Source organism: Schistocerca americana, chromosome 1 (assembly GCF_021461395.2).
Source record: "Schistocerca americana isolate TAMUIC-IGC-003095 chromosome 1, iqSchAmer2.1, whole genome shotgun sequence".
Lineage (NCBI taxonomy): Eukaryota > Metazoa > Arthropoda > Insecta > Orthoptera > Acrididae > Schistocerca > Schistocerca americana.
The window spans coordinates 417,483,607-417,506,461 of NC_060119.1; the positions used below are offsets into that span (position 1 = coordinate 417,483,607).

At 39.3% G+C, this 22,855-nt stretch overlaps 1 protein-coding gene across 1 annotated transcript in view; it reads left to right on the forward strand.

Moving 5' to 3' along the window:
- Positions 1–22,855, forward strand: part of LOC124555660 — a 73,176-nt gene that overhangs the window by 39,009 nt on the left and 11,312 nt on the right. The window contains exons 3-5 of the mRNA XM_047129683.1: positions 5,702–5,824; positions 11,218–11,334; positions 11,452–11,517. Coding sequence (XP_046985639.1) covers positions 5,702–5,824; positions 11,218–11,334; positions 11,452–11,517 — 306 coding nt within the window. The remainder of the gene's footprint in view (positions 1–5,701; positions 5,825–11,217; positions 11,335–11,451; positions 11,518–22,855) is intronic.

Consider the following 22,855-nt stretch of genomic DNA (forward strand, 5'->3'; position numbering starts at 1 on the left):
TATCGTTTAGAAAAGTCATCAGAAAGTCAAAACAAATTGCAAAACGACTTAGAAAATATGCCTGTAGGGTGCGAAAATAGGCAGTTGATGCTAAATAATGAAAAGTGTGAGGTCCTCCACATGAGTGCTAAGAGGAAACCGTTAAACTTGGATTAAACGATAATCAGCAAATCTAAAGGCCGTAAATTCTACTAAATACCCAGGAATTACAATTACAAACACATTAAATTGGAAATAACACAACAAAGATATTGTGGGGAAGGCTAACCAGATACTGCGTTTTATTGGCAGAACATTTACGATATGCAACAGATCTACTAGAGAGATTGCCTACACTATGCTTGTCCATCCTCTTTTGGACTACTGCTGCGCAGTGTGGGACCCTTACCAGAAGTACGTCGAGAAAATTCAAAGAAGAGTAGCATGTTTCGTACTATCGAGAAATGAGGGAGAGCGTGTCACTGACATGGTACAGGATTTGGGATGGACATAATTAAAATAAAGGCAGTTTTCTTTGCGGCGGAATTTTTTTACGAAATTTCAATCATCAACGTCCAACTGCAAATACTAAAATATTTTGTTAATCCTGGCCTACTTAGGGAGAATCGATCACCATAATAAAATAAAGGAAATCCAACAGAAAGATATTAGTACTCATTTTTTCTGCACAGTGTTTGGTGTTGGAATAATAGAGAATTATTGTGAAGACGGTTCAGTGAACCCTCTGACAAGCGCTTAAGTGTAATTTGCATAGTAATAATGTAGATGTGCATGTAGAAACAGAAAACAACACATCCCAGAACTGAAATAAAAACCAGATGGATATCAACAATCTGGTATCTATTAGCTCATTTGCAGAGATTGTGAAAAGATATACATTGGAATGACTGGCAGTACATTTGACACAAGATATAAGGAACCAATCAGGTCATTTAAATAGGGTACAAACAATTCAGCATTTGCAGATCATCTAAAACAGGAATATCACATACCAAGCAATATTGAAAAAGACATGAACAGCATAAGAATCAGTGAAGACAGACACCTCTCCTTTTCAAAGAAAATTTCCATATACACAAAGCATTAAAAGCAAAATAAACAGTTGCACAAAGAACAAATAAGTTTTAAAGACCAAGCACTACATAAAATAACCGGAAAAATTACATGAAAAAGAAAAGAGCTTTTTCCATCCTTCACCCTCTCCCACCCAACGCCACCCCTTCCCCCCCCCCTCCCAAAAAAAAAATTCATTTCACTTCTTGCTCCTCATCATATCCTCCAACTCACTACTCATTACACTACTACGCACTTATGTGCGTTAGTCTTTGCTTCTTCCTCCATCGTCTATTCACCACGCAAAAATCTCTCTATTACTGTTTCTTCATTACATTATATAAATACATAGCAACACAATTAATTTAAATAACACAGATACAATTAACTAAAAAAGTAAAAGTCAAAGACAAACTAGTTACAATGTTGGCAATACTACGAAACATAATACACATTTAGAAGCATAGAAATAAACAGTAAACAATAGCGTACGACTAATTGTTCTGTGTAAAACGTAAAAAATGCATAGTTACGCAAAGCAGCGAAAAATTAGACTACAAGTAACAGAGTCTAATGAGAAAAGAAATAAATACGTGCTAGCAGACGGCATTTTCTGATGTAGTAGCGAAACCAAGCAGAAGTTACCGCAAGTAAAACGCAACGAATTGCTAAGGAACTCTTTTTCGATCTTAAAAACAAATATAATTGTAAATATCTGTAATTACAGACCACTGATGATGCTTTACCTCAAAAAACCGAAAGGCTTCTGGTGAGAAAAACACGCATTTTCTTGTAGTTGAAACGATGGAACGAAAATACCCTCAGTGACTTTGAGTAATTTTAGGAATGAGGCCATGCACATATATGTCCGCCATATCACTGTTTGTGGAAAACCAATTCCATGCAGTAAACCTGAGTGTGCTTCTTAAGCACTACTTCATACCAAGTGAATAATGGTTTCTATTTCATTGAGATTCGGTTCACTTGCATGTTGAGATGAAATATTACTGCTGGGCACTGCACCAGTCGCATGAAGTTTAGTGAAAACACCGGTAAACACACTTGCATTTGGTACTATGCAGTTACGAAATCGTGTATCCTTGTCCCCACAAGCAGCAGCAGCGTTTCCATTACAAAAAACATACAGAAATGTCATATAGGCATACTCAGAGTTTGCAAATATGTAGGACAGCTTAAACAATAGAGTAATGTTGATTAGTAAGTCATAAATATGGTCACAGTCGAAAAATTCTATGATGTCGAGTTAAGCACAACCACACAAGTTGAACTTCAAAACAATCGATGAATAAATACAAAGCAGTTGGAGTACCAACATGCTATATCAAAACGTAATTCTGTAACCAGCTGTATCTCTGTACTCAACAAAAATTGGACATATTTTAACTGCAATGTTTTATTCGAATTACTCTATACTACGACTATCTAAAATGGTTACTGTTCCCCTTAAGCACACCAAATACGAATTAAAATTTGCCACGCGTGAGTCAGTTATTTTTCTGTATAGCCTTTGTGCTTGTTAGCTTAAAACTCGCCATCTTTATGCGATGGAAATACGATTGGAAAAGGAACCTTTGGCCCTTAGAAAGGGTCAAAGGAAAACAAGAAGTCGTTACATATATTTACACAAAACTCAAATCCAGCAATGTTGAGGCAAGTAGACTCGGTACTCAACATAGAAATTGTGCTTGTGAATTAATACTGAACATTTTTTGCTGTAACTGTATATGGATCCACAGAGGGAAATTCTGAGCTGTTTGTGAGAATTTTGGATTCCTTACTACGCTGTCTGTCAGGCAGTAGCAAGCAATTAATAGTTTGTAGCGACTTCAGTGTAGATTTTTGAAAGGATTCTCACAGGAAAAAATGATCTGGAAGTCTTATTTGGATCTTACTATTTAATCTTAGTAATTAATTTTCCACCACTGGTGGATTATAGCAGATAATGTTTTGTTTGATAAATCTCTAAGCAAGGAAATAACTATACACCAAGTAACGAATACTCTCTGATCATGGTGCACAGTTAGTTAAGATAAATGAGATAATACTCCTCGGTAGAAATCAGAATCATTACTCACTCCAGACCAAATATTTTTGAGAATAGCTTACAACAGTTGAGCTGCGGTAGAATTCGTAATGAACGAGATGCTGACGAAAAATTTAATATATTCCATGATAAATAGATATCATTATTTGAAAATTGCTTTCCACACAAGCTATTCGAAAAGGAGGTTAAACAGCTATGTAAAAAGACTGTGGGTCACTAAATGGATTAAAGGATCTTGTGAAAGGAAGGGAATAGTATCTGTTGGCAAGAATAAGAAAAGATTCTACAGTAGTGGCACACTATGAGATCTACTAAATATTATAAGGAAAGGTGTTTAAAAAATCTGGAACATGCTCTTTATGTCATGCTTTATGGAATGTAGTGAAACGGAAGACAGAACAACCAGCTAAAGAACAGCATAACATCATCATTTACTTAAACTGAAGGGTGATAAATGCTGAGTCATTGGTAGCAAATGCATTTAGTAATCATTTCTTAAATACGGTAGAAAATATATGTACAAAAAATTCAAGAGAAGCACAGAATTACACTGAAAAAAGAACTTTTATAAAATTCAGTTAAATGAACGTGTCATCAACTTCTCCCTCTGAAATTATCGAAATTATGTATTGTCTCAAAAGTAAAAGATCATATGGGCTTGACGGTGTTTTTAACAGAGCACTAAAGATTTTTTCCGATATAATAAGCCCAGTCTCTTCTGAAATATATAATGCTTCATTGGTGCAAGGCATTTCTCCAGAGAGATTGAAATATGCCATTGTTAAATCCCCCTAAAAGATAGATGATATGAGAGATGTCAATGACTACTGACCTGATTCACTGCTGAAATCATTCTCCATTTATTATTCTAGAATAAAAACCCAACACAGGAATAACAATAGCCTCACTAAACTACAGTTGGATTTCAAAAGAGATGTTCTAGTGAGAATGCCATTTACTCATTCACTCGACAAATTTTACATCATTAAGCAACAAAATAGTACCAATTGGTATTTTCTGTGACCTGCCTAAGGCATTTGACTTTGTGCATCGCTATCCTTATAGATAATATGTGATTTTTTGGAATGGATGTTATAGCCAACTAATGGATTTTTTCATATCTAACTAAAGGAATGAAGAAAGTTGTATTTGCTAATTCAACCAGTGTAATCAGGGAAAAGTCCTCTGATTAGGGAGAAATCACATTTGGAGTTGCCCAAGGCTCAGTTTAGGTCCGACGTTGTTGCTCTTATGTAAACGATTTTCTGTCCAATATATAAGAAGCAGAATTAATTCTTTTTGTGGATTACAGTAGTACTGTAATCAGTGCAAGTTATATACAGTAACAACAGAAATAATAAATAATATTCTTAACAGTCTTATTGACTGGACTTTTGCAAATGGTCTCATTCTCGATTTCAAAAAGATACATATTAAGTTCTGCACATCTAGAGGTAGTACACAAATGATAAGAAAATAATAAATAGGATGGAAACTTCAAAATTTTGAAGAGTTTATATTGATGAAAATTTAAGCTTGAAAAAGCACATATTGGAGCTCCTAAAACGACTTAGTTCAGCCACATTTGCACTTAGAATCATTGCAAATCTTGGGAAGAGACAACTCAGTAAGTTAACAGATTTTGCATATTTTCATTCAATAATGTCATATGGAATAACGTTCTGCAGTAACTCATGTTTTAGGAAAAATGTCATCTCTGCTCCGAAACTCGCTATGAGAATAACATATGATGCTCACCCTGGATCATCATGTAGACACCTGATTAGAATTTGGGCATTCTGACTACTAATTTGCAGTAATGTATTCCCTTGGGAATTTTGTTGTAAATGATTCATTTAAAAAGAAACAATGATGTACAGAATGGCAAAACCATAAGGAAAATGGCATTAATTACTTCACATTAAGGTTGCCTTTAGCAGAATAACTGGTGCACATTGTTGTAACTAAAATTTTTGTGACTTGCCCAGTGATATAAAATGTCAGACAGACAGCATAACAAAATTTGAAAAGAAACTGAAACAGTGCCACCTTGACAATTCCATCCATTGTGTACAAGCCTTACCATTATTTCAATGTGTAAAGGATGATAGATAGGAATTACTAACTCCAATGTATGTATGTAGCAATAATAATTAAAAATAAGCAAAAAATTATAAATGTTCAGCATGTAGCCATACTGTTTGTCGTATAAAAATTGTTATATGTTAGGTAACTATGGTGTGAAAAAGGTACTGTATTTGTGAAACCCTAGTCCAATGCAAGAGAGGGCCTGATGGCCCTAATCAGATCAGGTTAAAGAAATAAGTAAATTTTTGAAGTTTAATTTCAGATGTGAATGTAAAATGACACATTCCACATCATTACAACCTATTGTGCAAATGATGCATGGAACATGAAACTAATAAAGATCAACAGATATCAAATTCCATATATCAAAGTGCTCTGATGTTGTCTGCCATTCACCTAGAACTGTTTATTGGTAGAGTTTATTTTAATCCAATGTTGACGCTTGTACCTGAATGAATATGATATTTTGCATCAAACATTTTTTCCTTTCCACAGGACAGGATGATTTTGGCTTCCTCTACAACGTGATCAACTATGAAGGACATTTAAAGTTTTCGTTGAGATATTGTTTTGAAGCTGAAAGAACATATTCCGAATCTTCTGACTGGCATCACAGAGGTAATTAATGTTTCTTTTCTTCTTCATACGTTACTGTAAACAGACAGACGTTAAAAATTTAAGTGTGTAACTGAAATTTAATGCTTTTTGTTAAGCATGTGAAAGATAATTTTCGCTGATTCAGACCTTCATATCAATGAGAATATGCAGTTATTTGTGTTCCATTAGAGAAGAGACCCTGAACTGTTTAACACTTTGTATCAAAGTTGGTGGTGCATCCTCATTTAGTATAATGAATTCTGTATGCTAGTAATGTTTAATTAAATATCTGTATCATAGTGATGTTTAATTAAATATCTTCTGTGATAAGAAGTCACATTGTTTTAGCTTGTGTGCAAGTTTGTGACGAATAGGAGTGGGTAAAGAATGGGTGTCAGTGGGTATACATCTTTTACACATCTTCTTATTTGAGGTATGTACTAGAATTCTAGGCAGACATAGTCGTCTTGTGCTTATTTTCAGTGGAAAAAGATATAGGTTGCGCCATGAATTGAAGAACCCTCTGATGCATCACTAACGGCTACCGTTATCGAAATAATATTTGTGCCCAAACATAGTACATAAGGTGTGGATCTTCTCCTATATGGTTAATATCGATACTGTTTACACTTGGAAGGATACCGAGCTAATTTTGGATTTACAGGTAAAATGATGCACATTTGAACTGTATTTGAGAGATCTGAGGAACACAAGTAATTTGAATTCGAAGAATTACGCAGGTGCGTTATTGTCCAAACAAAAATGATATAACAGAGAACAATTTCAGAAGACGGTTTTTATCAGTGTGCGGTGCGCAGTGCGTGAATGATGTGATTTTAATATAATGTTGTTCGCTGAAAATCAATGAAGCTGTCACCACTACCAATGCATCAGATCTTATTGCACAGCTCTTTGCGTTGACCTGCGACAATCATAACACAATTATTGGTATGCAAGTGGGTACTACAGGTTAGCTCTACTGAAATGTTACTCATTGCATGTTCTGATCTGCAAATCCTATTAGTAGTAGGATGAACTAAGTTTTGAAGGAATTTCAGTCCTAAAAGTGAATTTTGTATACAAAGTGATACTCAGATTCTGGTTAACGTTAATATTCTATTGAAGTCAGTGATATACTACGACCAGACTAATAACATGCAAGTAACGGGAATTTCAATAACATCTTCACAACTCTGCAATTTTACACAAATTTATTGGGCGATTGTTGGGCAAGATTAATGATTTTGTTACCTTATAGTTTTTAAGGGTAAGAGTGTATTCGATTCGTGATGTGGCAGACATCCTCCTGTAATTCGATTTTTTTGTCAAAACTGCTGCAGCATGTGGGGCGCAATTTCTTCAGCTGCAGTGTAGTTTTTCAGAGGTCAACTTGTGTCGCCTACTTAGTAGCGTACTGAAAGTAATTTTCATGCAGTTCTTTGCAATAACAAAAAAGTCCCAAAAACTTCGTAGCGCAAATACGGAGAAACGCATTCATTCGAAAGACATAAATTACTTGAAAACAATTTTGTACGTCAGTGAATTATTACGTATACTCCGTAAGTTCACGAGGCTGCGAGAGAGAATATTGTTGCATTCTAATACCTTGCACGTACTTAAAGCTACCTTCCGTGAAATACCCAAAAGCAAAACCCAAAAGATATCAAAGCCCCCAAGGAAATAACCATGCAGTTATCCTCATTCGACTAGCCGCGAAAAGTAGCCACTGAGGAAATTCTGAACTTCGTTAAGGTCGGGCAGTACCGTTTCATCTTGTTTGTGTTGTATACGGCTTCTTGACCCCCCATGAACCATGGACCTTCCCATTGGTGGGGAGGCTTGCGTGCCTCAGCGATACAGATGGCCGTACCGTAGGTGCAACCACAACGGAGGGGTATCTGTTGAGAGGCCAGACAAACATGTGGTTCCTGAAGAGGGGCAGCAGCCTTTTCAGTAGTTGCAGGGGCAACAGTCTGGATGATTGACTGATCTGGCCTTGTAACATTAACCAAAACGGCCTTGCTGTGCTGGTACTGCGAACGGCTGAAAGCAAGGGGAAACTACAGCCGTAATTTTTCCCGAGGACATGCAGCTTTACTGTATGATTAAATGATGATGGCGTCCTCTTGGGTAAAATATTCCGGAGGTAAAATAGTCCCCCATTCGGATCTCCGGGCGGGGACTACTCAAGAGGACGTCATAATCAGGAGAAAGAAAACTGGCATTCTACAGATCGGAGCGTGGAATGTCAGATCCCTTAATCGGGCAGGTAGGTTAGAAAATTTAAAAAGGGTAATGGATAGGTTAAAGTTAGATATAGTGGGAATTAGTGAAGTTCGGTGGCAGGAGGAACAAGACTTTTGGTCAGGTGATTACAGGGTTATAAATACTAAATCAAATAGGGGTAATGCAGGAGTAGGTTTAATAATGAATAAAAAATAGGAGTGCGGGTAAGCTACTACAAACAGCATAGTGAACGAATTATTGTGGCCAAGATAGACACAAAGCCCATGCCTACTACAGTAGTACAAGTTTATATGCCGACTAACTCGGCAGATGATGAAGAAATTGATGAAATGTATGACGAGATAAAAGAAATTATTCAGGTAGTGAAGGGAGACGAAAATTTAATAGTCATGGCTGACTGGAATTCGTCAGTAGGAAAAGGGAGAGAAGGAAACATAGTAGGTGAATATGGATTGGGGGAAGAAATGAAAGAGGAAGCCGCCATGTAGAATTTTGCACAGAGCATAACTTAATCATAGCTAACACTTGGTTCAAGAATCATAAAAGAAGGTTGTATACCTGGAAGAATCCTGGAGATACTAAAAGGTATCAGATAGATTATATAATGATAAGACAGAGATTTAGGAACCAGGTTTTAAATTGTAAGACATTTCCAGGGGCAGATGTGGATTCTGACCACAATCTATTGGTTATGAACTGCAGATTGAAACTGAAGAAACCGCAAAAAGGTGGGAATTTAAGGAGATGGGACCTGGATAAACTGAAAGAACCAGAGGTTGTAGAGAGTTTCAGGGAGAGCATAAGGGAACAATTGACAGGAATGGGGGAAAGAAATACAGTAGAAGAAGAATGGGTAGCTTTGAGGGATGAAGTAGTGAAGGCAGCAGAGGATCAAGTAGGTAAAAAGACGAGAGCTAATAGAAATCCTTGGGTAACAGAAGAAATATTGAATTTAATTGATGAAAGGAGAAAATATAAAAATGCAGTAAATGAAGCAGGCAAAAAGGAATACAAACGTCTCAAAAATGAGATCGACAGGAAGTGCAAAATGGCTAAACAGGGATGGCTAGAGGACAAATGTAAGGATGTAGAGGCATGTCTCACTAGGGGTAAGATAGATACTGCCTACAGGAAAATTAAAGAGACCTTTGGAGAGAAGAGAACCACTTGTATGAATATCAAAAGCTCAGATGGCAGCCCAGTTCTAAGCAAAGAAGGGAAGGCAGAAAGGTGGAAGGAGTATATAGAGGGTTTATACAAGGGCAATGTACTTGAGGACAATATTATGGAAATGGAAAAGGATGTAGATGAAGATGAAATGGGAGATAAGATACTGCGTGAAGAGTTTGACAGAGCACTGAAAGACCAGAGTCGAAACAAGGCCCCGGAAGTAGACAACATTCCATCAGAACTACTGATGACCTTGGGAGAGCCAGTCATGACAAAACTCTACCATTTGGTGAGCAAGATGTATGAGACAGGCGAAATACCCACAGACTTCAAGAAGAATATAATAATTCCAATCCCAAAGAAAGCAGGTGTTGACAGATGTGAAAATTACCGAACTATCAGTTTAATAAGTCACAGCTGCAAAATACTAACGCGAATTCTTTACAGACGAATGGAAAAACTGGTAGAAACGGACCTCGGGGAAGATCAGTTTGGATTCCGTAGAAATGTTGGAACACGTGAGGCAATACTAACCTTACGACTCATCTTAGAAGAAAGGTTAAGAAAAGGCAAACCTACGTTTCTAGCATTTGTAGACTTAGAGAAAGCTTTTGACAACGTTAACTGGAATACTCTCTTTCAAATTCTGAAGTTGGCAGGGGTAAAATACAGGGAGTGAAAGGCTATTTACAATTTGTACAGAAACCAGATGGCAGTTATAAGAGTCGAGGGGCATGAAAGGGAAGCAGTGGTTGGGAAAGGAGTGAGACAGGGTTGTAGCCTCTCCCCGATGTTATTCAATCTGTATATTGAGCAAGCAGTAACGGAAACAAAAGAAAAATTCGGAGTAGGTATTAAAATTCATGGAGAAGAAGTAAGAACTTTGAGGTTCGCCGATGACATTGTAATTCTGTCAGAGACAGCAAAGGACTTGGAAGAGCAGTTGAACGGAATGGACATTGTCTTGAAAGGAGGATATAAGATGAACATCAACAAAAGCAAAACGAGGATAATGGAATGTAGTCAAATTAAATCGGGTGATGCTGAGGGGATTAGATTAGGAAATGAGACACTTAAAGTAGTAAAGGAGTTTTGCTATTTAGGGAGCAAAATAACTGATGATGGTCGAAGTAGAGAGGATATAAAATGTAGACTGGCAATGGCAAAGAAATCGTTTCTGGAGAAGAGAAATTTGTTAACATCGAGTATAGATTTAAGTGTCAGGAAGTCGTTTCTGAAAGTATTTGTATGGAGTGTAGCCATGTATGGAAGTGAAACATGGACGATAACCAGTTTGGACAAGAAGAGAATAGAAGCTTTCGAAATGTGGTGCTACAGAAGAATGCTGAAGATAAGGTGGGTAGATCACGTAACTAATAAGGAGGTATTGAATAGGATTGGGGAGAAGAGAAGTTTGTGGCACAACTTGACTAGAAGAAGGGATCGGTTGGTAGGACATGTTTTGAGGCATCAAGGGATCACAAATTTAGCATTGGAGGGCAGCGTGGAGGGTAAAAATCGTAGAGGGAGACCAAGAGATCAATACACTAAGCAGATTCAGAAGGATGTAGGTTGCAGTGGGTACTGGGAGATGAAGAAGCTTGCACAGGATAGAGTAGCGTGGAGAGCTGCATCAAACCAGTCTCAGGACTGAAGACCACAACAACAACAACGGCTTCTTGAGCATTCTAATCGCTACGTGCTGATCATTCCTTTCACAGCAGGACAAAGTACACTAATCTATTGAAAATACTTACTGAAGCACCTTGTACAGTATTTTAGCTTGAAACGAACTTCATGAAGACAGAAGCAAAGAAAATATTGAGAAAGTCTTTGCTTGAACATAGGCACCACGCAGAAAACTTGCAATAAATTGGTAAATATTCAGTTACGTAGGAAAGAAGAGAGAGATGATAACCAAAACCACACCTTACAGATAGCTTTGCGTAAAACATATATATGACGGTATGCTGATATAAGAATCTGTAACTTTGCAGATCCACCGCCGTGCAAAGAGAACTGGTACAACTGCGACCTTATAGACGACAGATTCGCATGCCAGCTGAGACTGTGTCCGTGGTCACACGAGCCACTGCTCCCTTTGTCTGGGAAGGGTAAGTTCCATGAGCTTTAGCGAGGCTTAATTTGTAAGAGAAATACTGCTTTTTTGTCAAGAATTATTTCTTTTGTTGTTTTTTAACATTATATATTATGTTTATGTTTACTTGCAGTCGTTGATTGGTACGGCTGCACAAAAAATGGGGACCAGGTTGACTGCTATCTCAGTAATCTTGGTGGTAAGTCTACTTACAAATTTGGAGCACTTGCTGTCATTCCCATACACATGAAATCGCTGTTTTCGTTAATGCTGGATCGTTACATATGGTAAAGGTGCAGAAAAATGTGTCTCCAAAATTATGCGATTAGGACATCACATAGTGATCATCACCATCAACAATCGTTTGACATTTGCTACTGCATAATTTCCTTCTCTACACTTTTCCAAGAATTGTGGACATCAGCTATCCGCGTCTATGTCACTTCTGCACATTTCCTGATTCATGAGTTGTGGAGAATTCTGATGTGACAGATGTTCTGTGCCACTATGAACACCATGTAACCACAGGGATGTGAAGTTAAGTATCAGGGGTTGCAGACTAGCATCATTTTCGTGTAGAATTAAGTTGAATGAAGGAGGATTTGCTACTTACGTAAAAGTTGCACACAAAGACAAAAATATTGAAACAAACAGTTTTTGTGTAGAGCAGAACATAGAACCATGTGCTTGTGAAAAGTTACAGCAGAATACTTCTCTGGTAATTGTAATAGTCCAAAGATCCCCTCTGTGAAACTTTCAGCTGTTCCTGAGAATTCTAGAAGCATTATTGAGCCACCTGGCAGGCAGTAAAAAAACAGTTAGTAGTGTGTGGAGATTTCAATGTAGATTTCTTAAAAGATACAGATAGGAAAAATGAACTGGAATCAGTATTTAGGTGTTTCAGTTTAATTTCAGCAGTCAGTTTTCCAACTTTTGTGTGGTAAAACAGTATGACTCTGATTGATAACATTTTTCCGGACAGTGCTCAGACTGAAGTATTTAATGTGTACCTAATTGTTAATAGATTATCTGTCTTGATACACAATTAATGAAAATAAAAAATGTAGCACCTTACAGTCTTGAGGCAGGTTCATACAAAGCAGCGAGGCAGTTGAAAGAAGATGCATGGGAAGAGGCATATTCAGGGTGAGTCACCTAACGTTACCGCTGGGTATATTTCGTAAACCACATCAAATACTGACGAACCGATTCCACAGACCGAACGTGAGGAGAGGGGCTAGTGTAATTGTTCAATACAAGCCATACAAAAATGCACGGAAGTATGTTTTTTAACACAAACCTACGTTTTTTTTAAATGGGACCACGTTAGTTTTGTTAGCACACATGAACATATAAACAAATACGTAATTGTAACCTAAAGTTGACGCTTGAAACCTCCGACGTTCAGTTGCGTGTTGTAACAAACACGGGCCACGGTCGGCGAGCAGCATCTGCAGGGACATGTTTACGATGACGACCGTGTTTACGAGTTGGCTGTAGTGCACTGTTGTGGTTTGGTCTAGCTGTCGCAGTGTCCGCATGTAGCGCTTGCTGCTATTGTTATTCTGCATTCGTCTCCGCACGCAGACCAACTGTAGTACACCGTGTTACCAGAAGTCTGTGATAGTGTAGTGTTATAGGAACTGTGACCATGATGTATTCGAACTCTGAAAAGGCGGAGATGATACTCATCAATGGCGAGTGTCGACGAAATGCAGCTGAAGCCTGCAGGGTGTATGCAGAAGGGTACCCGGACAGAGAGCATCCAACGTGCCGCACATTGCAAAACATCTACCGCCAACTGTATGCAACAGGTATGGTCGTAGCACGCAAACGGGTCCGTAACAGGAGAAGCGGGTGCAGTTGGTGTGTTAGCTGCTGTTGCCATGAACCCACACACGAGTACACGGGACATTGCGAGAGCCGGTGGACTGAGTCAAAGTAGTGTCATGCGCATACTGCATCGTCACCGCTTTCAACCGTTTCATGTGTCGCTACATCAGCAATTACATGGTGATGACTTTAATCATCGAGTGCAATTCTGTCAATGGGCATTAACAGAGAATGCGTTGCAGTTCTACCTGTTTACCGATGAAGCGGGTTTCACAAACCACGGGGCAGTGAATCTACGGAACATGCATTACTGGTCCGTGGACAATCCTCGCTGGCTCAGACAGGTAGAGCGACAGCGACCGTGGACTGTAAATATATGGTGCGGAATCATTGGCGACCACCTCATTGGTCCTCACTTCATTGCAGGGGCCCAAACAGCTGCAACATACATCGCGTTTCTACAGAATGATCTGCGAACGTTGCTCGAAAATGTCCCACTGGAAACGCGTCGACGTATGTGGTATCAGCATGATGGTGCACCTGCAAATTCCGCAATTAACACTAGGCTGACCCTTGACAGAATGTTCGACGGACGTTTCATAGGACGTGGAGGACGCATAAATTGGCCAGCCCGTTTTCCTGATCTTACACCTCTGGACTTATTTCTGTGTGGTACATTAAAGCAGAATGTGTACCGTGATGTGCCTACAACCCCAGATGATATGAAACAATGTATTGTGGCAGCCTGCGGCGACATTACGCCAGATGTACTGCGGCGTGCACGACATTCATTACGTCAGAGATTGCAATTGTGTGCAGCAAATGATGGCTACCACATTGATCATCTATTGGCCTGACATGTCGGGACACACTCTAGTCCACTCCGTAATTGAAAACGGAAACCACGTGTGTACGTGTACCTCACCCCTCATGGTAATGTACATGTGCGTCAGTGAAAAAGACCAATAAAAAGTTGTTAGCATGTGGACGTAATGTGCTGTTCCAGTCTCTTCTGTACCTAAGGTCCATCACCGTTCCCTTTGGATCCCTACGTAATTCGGTGCTCTCCGATACACACGATCGAACAGCGGAGGAGTGGTACTCAAGCGTCAACTTTAGGTTACAATATCTCCGGATGTAATTAACATTTTACAATGCAACAAATGGCACTGATTACGTATTTGTTTATATGTTCAGATGTGCTAACAAAACTAAGGGGATTCCATTTAAAAAACGTAGGTTTGTGTTAAAAAACATACTTCCGTGCATTTTTTTAAGGTTTGTATTAACCAATTACACTAGCCTCTCTCCTCACGTTCGGTCCATGGAATAGATTCGTCAGTATTTGATGTGGTTTACGAAATATATCCAGCGATAATGTTAGGTGACTCACCCTGTATAGAAAGAGAGCAAATGTGAAATTCCATCCACTCCATAGTTCATTTATCTCAATATTTTAGGATTGCTTTCCTGAAAAGTTACACACAAAGATCAATTTTAAAAAAAAACTATGCCATGGATAACTAAGAGAATCAAAATTTCATTTAAGAGGGAAAAGAAAAATTATGCAAAGAAAAAATCAATCTGTGTACAAGATACTATAACAGTTAAACTAAATGACAACGCTATGACTAACAATTAATAAGTTGCAAGTACTTTTAACGATTACTTCTTAAATTTAGCAGCAAAAATGGATTCAATGGTTCAATTGAAAAAGCAAGAGCTTATACAAATGCCATTTCATAAAACTTTAACATCTAGAAATAGCATGAACATCCATCACTGAAATTAATAGAAATATAAAAATTCTGCAAAACAAAAGCTCATATGGTGTTGATGGAATTTCGAATAAAATTCTGAAAAGTTGTCCTTAATGACATAATTATGTATTTCATCACGGGAACAGTGATCTTTTTCTAGACAGATTAAAATATGAAATTGTTAAACCTCTTTACAATATAGGTGACAAGAAAGACTAGTTTCCTTATTGACATATTTTCCAGAATATTCGAAAAAGTAATGTACTCAAGACTAGTCTCACGTTTAGGTCAAAACAATTTACATACAATATGACAATTTGGCTTCCAGAAGGGTTTCTTGACTGAGAGAGCTATTTAACATTTACTCATCACATATCACAAGCCTTAAATAATAAAATATTGCCAGCTGGAATTTTTTGTCATCTTTCCAAGGCATTTAATTGAGTAAATCATGTTGGACTCTTTGAAAAACCCAACCTTTAGGAAACTGTCGACTTTACACACAACGGATTTGAATCATCTTAACAAACATATTGCAAAAAGATATGCTGAATAATTCAAACAATGTTGGAAGAATACAAAATATTAGTGAATGGGGATATATCGCAAAGGGGTCCCAGGGTTTAATTTTGAGTCGATTTCTATTCCTTAATTATGGGAATGTCTTTCCACTTAACTTTCAACAAGCAGAATTGATACTTTTTTCCAGATTATCCCATTAGAGTGAAAGCAACTGTAGAGATGGTTAATGATGTTGTTCAAAGTATTATTAACTCTAGCAATACCAAAGCATTTTCCATAAGATATTGTACCTCAAGAGGGTGCTTTATACCCACCAAAAAAATAAAAGAAAATTAAATACTTCATTAGTTGCCGACAACTTTTATTAATAACAAAAAAATGGTTCAAATGGCTCTGAGCACTATGAGGCTTAACTTCTGAGGTCACCAGTCCCCTAGAACTTAGAACTACTTAAACCTAACTAACCTAAGGACAGCACACACATCCATGCCCGAGGCAGGATTCGAACCTGCGACCGTAGCGGTCGCGTGGTTCCAGACTGTAGCGCCTACAACCGTATTAATAACATTCTTTCTAATTAGGTGCTGATGTACAAGTAGTATAAGAAGGGTCCAGAATCTGAAAATATCTTTTAGCACAATCACAGCACTAGTAGTGCACTTTCTGTGTTATGTATGCAGAGAGGAAGAGTGATTTATGACCACCTCAAAAAATTTAAAAAGTAGAGGTCTCCATTAACTGTCGTGACTTCAATTCACAACATACTTATTAACGATATAAACATGTCCAAGAAGAGTCAAGAACTTGAAAATATAAATATGACATTTATTACGAAAATTCGCAGTCAGTACTAAGACCTAAATTGTTGGTTTACATTTACTGAAAAATATAAAAAAACACCGAATTTGGTATAAGAAATCACTAAAAACTATTAGAATGTATTCAAAGTTTTAGTGTTGCAAGGGTTAAGTTTTCTCTGAAAATGTACTCTCCCTAAATTTTGAGGAAACGCATTATATTCAGTTTTCTACAACACACAGTGGCGTACCAACAATTTATATGTAACGTGGGCAGGAACCAGTAAATGGAGTGGAGTGCTCCATATTTTTCCGTGTACATGTCGATGAAAGTGAACAAGCACCATATTACTGTGCTTCTCAAATAATGTTCAGCTACTTTTGCTCTTCGTATAATTGCTAGTTTTAGAAACAAACGAATCAACCTCCTGACACATTTTGCATATCTTCGTCTGTATTCTTTAAGACTTATGTCTTGCAATTGCACAGTGACATCTCAAATCGAGGCATCTGCTTGACTTAGCTCAAAATTTTGGCTATGAACGGTAATAAGAAGACCATCAGCATGACATAACTTAAATGACAGGTATTGTCTGAGATTCAGTCAGGTATGCCGCGGACTTCCTGAGAAGACACACCACAGCTGCCGATCCGCGTCTACCTGAAGTGTCTATTTACAGTGCCACGCCATTCACCCCATTGAAATGACCAATCGCCTCACTGTAGTAAAATACACTCTATTACAGAAAAGAAGCAGACGTCTGGTAGCCAATATTCCGAGTTTCTCTTGTATCTGTAAGGATTTACACCCAATGTGAGCTTCAGATCATAAATATAACAGGCAATAATTTCGCTAACGAGGCTACTTATTGATGTATGGTTGTTATGCTTGGGTCCACAGCTGAATTAAAATCCTTGTCACTTTCCCCATACTATAGTTTATTCTTATTTAAACTAAACGCTTGTTTCATGGGCCATTTCTTCATTTCAATCCCTTGTGCATTTTCAAGACACATTATGCAAGAAGTGTGGTATAAGGGTCAATTTCTGAAACGCATCTCATGATCAACGCAGCAGAGTGGAATATATCAACAAGTAACAACGTCTCACATCACCAGCAAATAGCATACTCTTGTGCATTTATACTCTACTGCAAAAATGAAAAAGTAGCAATTCTTTCTTGGTTCTAGGACACAGTGCCGGCCGCGGTGGCCGAGCGGTTCTAGATGCTTCAGTCTGGAACCGCGCGACCGCTACGTCGCAGGTTCGAATCCTGCCTCGGGCATGGGTGTGTGTGATGTCCTTAGGTTGGTTAGGTTTAAGTAGTTCTGAGTTCTAGGGGACTGATGAGCTCAGAAGTTAAGTCCCATAGTGTTCAGAGTCATTTGAACCATTTTTTTGGGACACAGTATCTCAAGATTGCGCAATAATTTTTCTGCATACATCGTATATCTCGCATAAGGATCATGAGAATTAGATATCATAGATAGGAGCACGTGCAGATGCATTAGTATAGTCATTTTCACTCGCTCTTTGCACAGTTGGGATAGTACAGAAACTAATAAAAATACGAAGTATTCTCCATCATGTACTACATTTATCCAATACGCTTTCGTGTGATCAACGTCGTCTTCCGACCAAATACATTCTAAGACAAAAAAAGACGATGCACCACAAATAAATTATCCGAATGGTTGCAAATCGGTAGAAGTTTCAGAAAAGCTGGACGATTTATTCAGGAGAAAGATCTTCACAAATTAAGAAATTCAATAACGCGTTGGTCCAGCTCTGTCCCTTATGCAAGCAGTTATTCGGCTTGGTATAGTTTAACACAGTTGCTGGATATCCTCCTGAGCGATACAGTGCCAAATTCTATCTAATTGGCGCGTTAGATTGTCAAAATCCTGAGATGCTTGGAGGGCCCTCCCCATAAGGCTCCAAACGTTCTCAAGTGGGGTGAAGTCCGGCGACCTTGCTGGCCAAGGTAGGGTTTAGCATACACGAAGACAAGCATTGAAACTCCCACTCTATGCAGATGGGCATTATCATGCTGAAATATAAGCCTAGGATGGCTTGCCATATCGTCGACGTACCATTGTGCTGTAACTGTGCCGCAGATGACAACCAAAAGGGTCCTCCTTATGAAGTGAAATGGCACCACAGACCATCACTCCTGGCTGTCGGACCGTATGACGGGCGACAGTAAGGTTAGTATCCCACCGGTGTCTTCGGCTTTTCCAGCGTCGTCTTCGCCGGTCATTGGGTATCATTTCGAAGATGGACTCATCACTGAAGACATTTCTACTCCAGCCAATGAGACTCCTGGTCAAATGTGTCCGAAACGAGTGTAAACAGATGCCAATGGTAGTCGGCGCAAAGGTGCGCCCTTAGTTCAGTCCCCTTTCTGTGAGCCGCCTGTTATTGGCCCTTATAGTCCCTAAAGCACGACTTGCACGTCGGATCGATGATGACGATGATGAATATGGGCCTCTGAGTGCCTCTCGACGATTGCTCTGTTCTCACGTTCTGTCGTCTCTGTAGGTCGACCGCTTTCTTTTTGACGCTATGTTTGGCCATGTTTCACTCATTCATGCCCAAATCGACGAATAGTGGCATCGCTATTATTCAAAGGTGGAGCAATTCGCCGATTACTCCAACCGGTTAGTTTACAAGTGCTGACATCTGCATATATTGTTCACGCGCCTGTCTGTGAGGCATAGTTACTGTCCAACTCAGTACACGGAGTGAAATTCTCAGAGCCTTTAATACTCTGGTATCGACATATCTCCAATCTACTATCCTCGCCAGCTGTACAGTGGAACTGCACTGCAGCGTCACACATTCATCCACCGGCCACCGAAGTTTACAATTTTGCATCTTCCGTCGATACCTGTATGAATATGACTAATTTGCGTAACTCCTTGGTGGTGCGTCGTTTCTTCCTTTTTTCGATTACAGTGCACACAGTAGTACGTTCGTATAACACCACTGTTAGAGTTTCATATGGCCTGTAATAACGTGTTTCGGTGTCTACATTAGTTCGTTGTGTGCTGTAATACGACGTCCTCAATTATTTGCTGAATGCACTCCAATCGCTATCTCCTGCTTCAGTTTTTACCCTCTACAATTCCCTGATGTCAGATGTCCTATCATCCTGTCCCTTCTCCTTGTCAGTGTTTTCCATATATTCCTTTCCTCTTTGATAATGCCGAGAACCTCCTTATTCCTTGTTTTATCAACCCAGCCAATTTTCAACATTCGTCCGTAGCACCAAATCTCGAATGCTTCGATTGTCTTCTGTTGCGGTTTTCCCACAGTCCATGCTCCACTGCCATACAATGCTGTGCTCTACACGTACATTCTCGGAAAGTTCTTCCTCAAATTACCACCTATGTTTGATACTGGTAGACTTATTTTGGCCAGGAATGGCCTTTTTGCCAGTGCTAGTCCGCTTTGATGTCCTCCTTGCTCTGTCACTCACTGGTGATTTTGCTGCCTAGGTAATAGAATTCCTTAACTTTATCTACTTCGTAATCACCAATCCTGATGTTAATTTCATCGCAGTTCGTATATCTGCTGCTTCTCATTACTTTCGTCTCTCTTCAGTTTACTCTCAGCCCATATTCTGTACTCATTAGACTGTTTATTCCAGTCAGCTGATCATGTAATTCTTCTTCACCTTCTCTCAGGATAGCAATGCCATCAGCGAATCGTAACATTGATACCCTATCACCTTGAATTTTAATCCCACACCTGAATCTTTCTTTTATTTCCATCATTGCTTCTTCGATGTACAGATTGAACAGTAGGGGCGAAAGACTACATTCCTGTCTCACACCCTTTTTGATCAGAGCACTTCATTGTTGGTCGTCCACTCTTACTATCCCCTCTTGGCTCTTATACATATTGTATATTGTCCATCTCTACCTATAGCTTAACCATTTTTCTTAGAATTTCGAACATCTTGCTCCATTTTACATTGTCGACGATTGTTCCAGATCAACAAATCCTATGAACGTGTCTTGATTTTTCTTTAGTCTTGCTTCCATTATCAACCGCAACGTCAGAATTGCCTCTCTGGTACCTTTACCTTTTCTAAAGCCGAAATGATCGTCATCTAACACATCCTCAATTTCCTTTTCCATTCTTCTGTATATTATTCTTGCAAGCAGATTGGAAGCATGAGCTGTTAAGCTGATTGAGCGACAATTCTCACACTTGTCAGTTCTTGCAGTCTTCGGAATTGTGTGGATGATCTTTTTTCAAAAGTCAGACGGTATGTGCCCAGGCTCATACATTCTACACACCAACGTGGATAGTCGTTTTGTTGCCACTTCCCTCACTGATTCCAGAACTTCTGATGGAATGTTATCTATCCCTTCTGCCTTATTGGATTTAAAGTCCTACAACGCTCTTTTAATTTCTGATTGTAATATTGGATCCCCTGTGTCCTCTCAATCGACTCCTGCTTCTTCTTCTGGCACATCAGACATATCTTCCCCCTCATAGAGGCCTTCAGTGTTCTCTTTCCACCTAACCGCTCTCAGATCTTCATTTAACAGTGGAACTGCAGTTACACTGCTATTGTTGCCACCTTTGCTTTTAATTTCACTGAAGGTTGTTTTGACTTTCCTGTAAGCTGAATCCGTCCTCCCGACAAGCGTTTCTTTTTCGATTTCTTCACATTTTTCATGCAGCCATTTCGTCTTAGCTTCCCTGCATTTCCTATTTATTTCATTCCTCAGTGACTTGTATTTCTGTATCCCTGAATTTTCCTGAACATTTTTGAACTTCGTTCTTTCATTGATCAACTGAATTACTTCGTCCGTTACCTACAGTTTCTTCGCAGTTACAGTCTTTGTACGTATGCTTCTCTTTCCAACTTCTGTGACTGCATTTTTTGGAGATGTCAATTCCGCTTCTACTGTGGTTCAAATGGTTCAAATGGCTCTGAGCACTATGGGACTCAACATCTTAGGTCATAAGTCCCCTAGAACTTAGAACTACTTAAACCCAACTAACCTAAGGACATCACACACAACCATGCCCGAGGCAGGATTCGAACCTGCGTCCGTAGCAGTCCCGCGGTTCCGGACAGCAGCGCCAGAACCGCTAGACCACCGCGGCCGGCGCTTCTACTGTGCTGTCTACTGAGCTACTCCTTATTACTTCATCTGTAGCCTTCGGGAAGTTCAAGTGTATCTCGCATTCTCTATCCCACTTCTTTTCGTATTGATTCTTCCTGACCAATCGTTTAAACTTCAGCCTACTCTTCATCACAACTACATTTTGATCTGAGTCTATATCTCCTCCTGGGTACGCCTTACTATCCAATATCTGATTTCGGAATCTCTGTCTGACCATGATGTAATCTAACTGAAATCTTCCGGTATCACCCGGCTTTTTCCAAGTATACCTCCTCCTCTTCTGATTCTTGAACAGAGTACTCGCTATTATAGCTGAAATTTACTACAGAACTCAATCAGCCTTTCTCCTCTCTCATTCCTTGTACCAAGTCAATATTCTCCTGTAACCTTTTCTTCGACTCCTACTCCAGTCCCCCATGATTATTAGATGTTTATCTCTGTTTGCGTACTGTATCAATCTTTCAATATCCTCATATACTTTCTCTATCTCTTCATCTTCAGGTTGCGACATCGGCGTGTGTACCTGAACAGTCGTTGCCGGTGTTTGTTTGCTGTCGATTCTGGTAAGAAGAGCCCTATCACTGCACTGTTCGCAGTAACGCACTCTCTGACCGACCTGTCTATTCATAACGAATGCTGCTCCCGTTATACCATTTTCTGCTGTTGTTGGTATTACCCTATACTCATCTGACCAGAAATCCTTGTCTTGTTTCCATTTCACTTCACTGATGTCTTCTACATCTAGACAGAGCCTTCACATTTCCCTTTTCAGATTTTGTAGCTTCCTTACCACGTTCAAGCTTCTGACATTAAACGCTCCTTCGCGTAGAACGTTATCCTTTCATTGGTTATTCAATCTTTTTCTCATGATCACCACCCTCTTGGCAGTCTGCTCCTGGAGTCTCTGGAAAATCTTGCCAGTGGAGAGATTTTCAATTACGGACCACATGTCTAGTGGATACACGTTACGTTATGTGTCTTTAATACAGTGGTTTCCATTACCTTCTGCATCCTCATGCCATTGATCGTTGCTGATTCTTCCGCCTTTAGGGGCAGTTTCCCACCCCAAGGACAAGAAAGTGCCCTGAACCTCTCTCCTCTCCTCCACCCTTTTGACAGGTTCGTTGGCAGAATGAAAGTGACATCTCTGGATGGAAGTCTTCGGCCGCCTAATGATGATTTTTAATCAAAACTTAAGTGATGGCAGGTTTCGAAGCCGGGACAGTAGACGCTGTAATTACTAATCAAAGACGTTACCTCTACACCGTTATTTCAGCCAAAACAAAATGGCACAGCCCACTGATAAACAGCAGTCTCGTGCAGTGATTCGTTTTCTGCATTTGAAAGGGAGTGACGCTGCAACACTCCACGCTGAGTTGTTGGACGTGTACAGCGACTATGTACCACAACATGACAAAGCGGTTGCGTGGTGCAGATGCTTCCAGTATGATCAAACAAGTCTGAATGACGAAGAACGA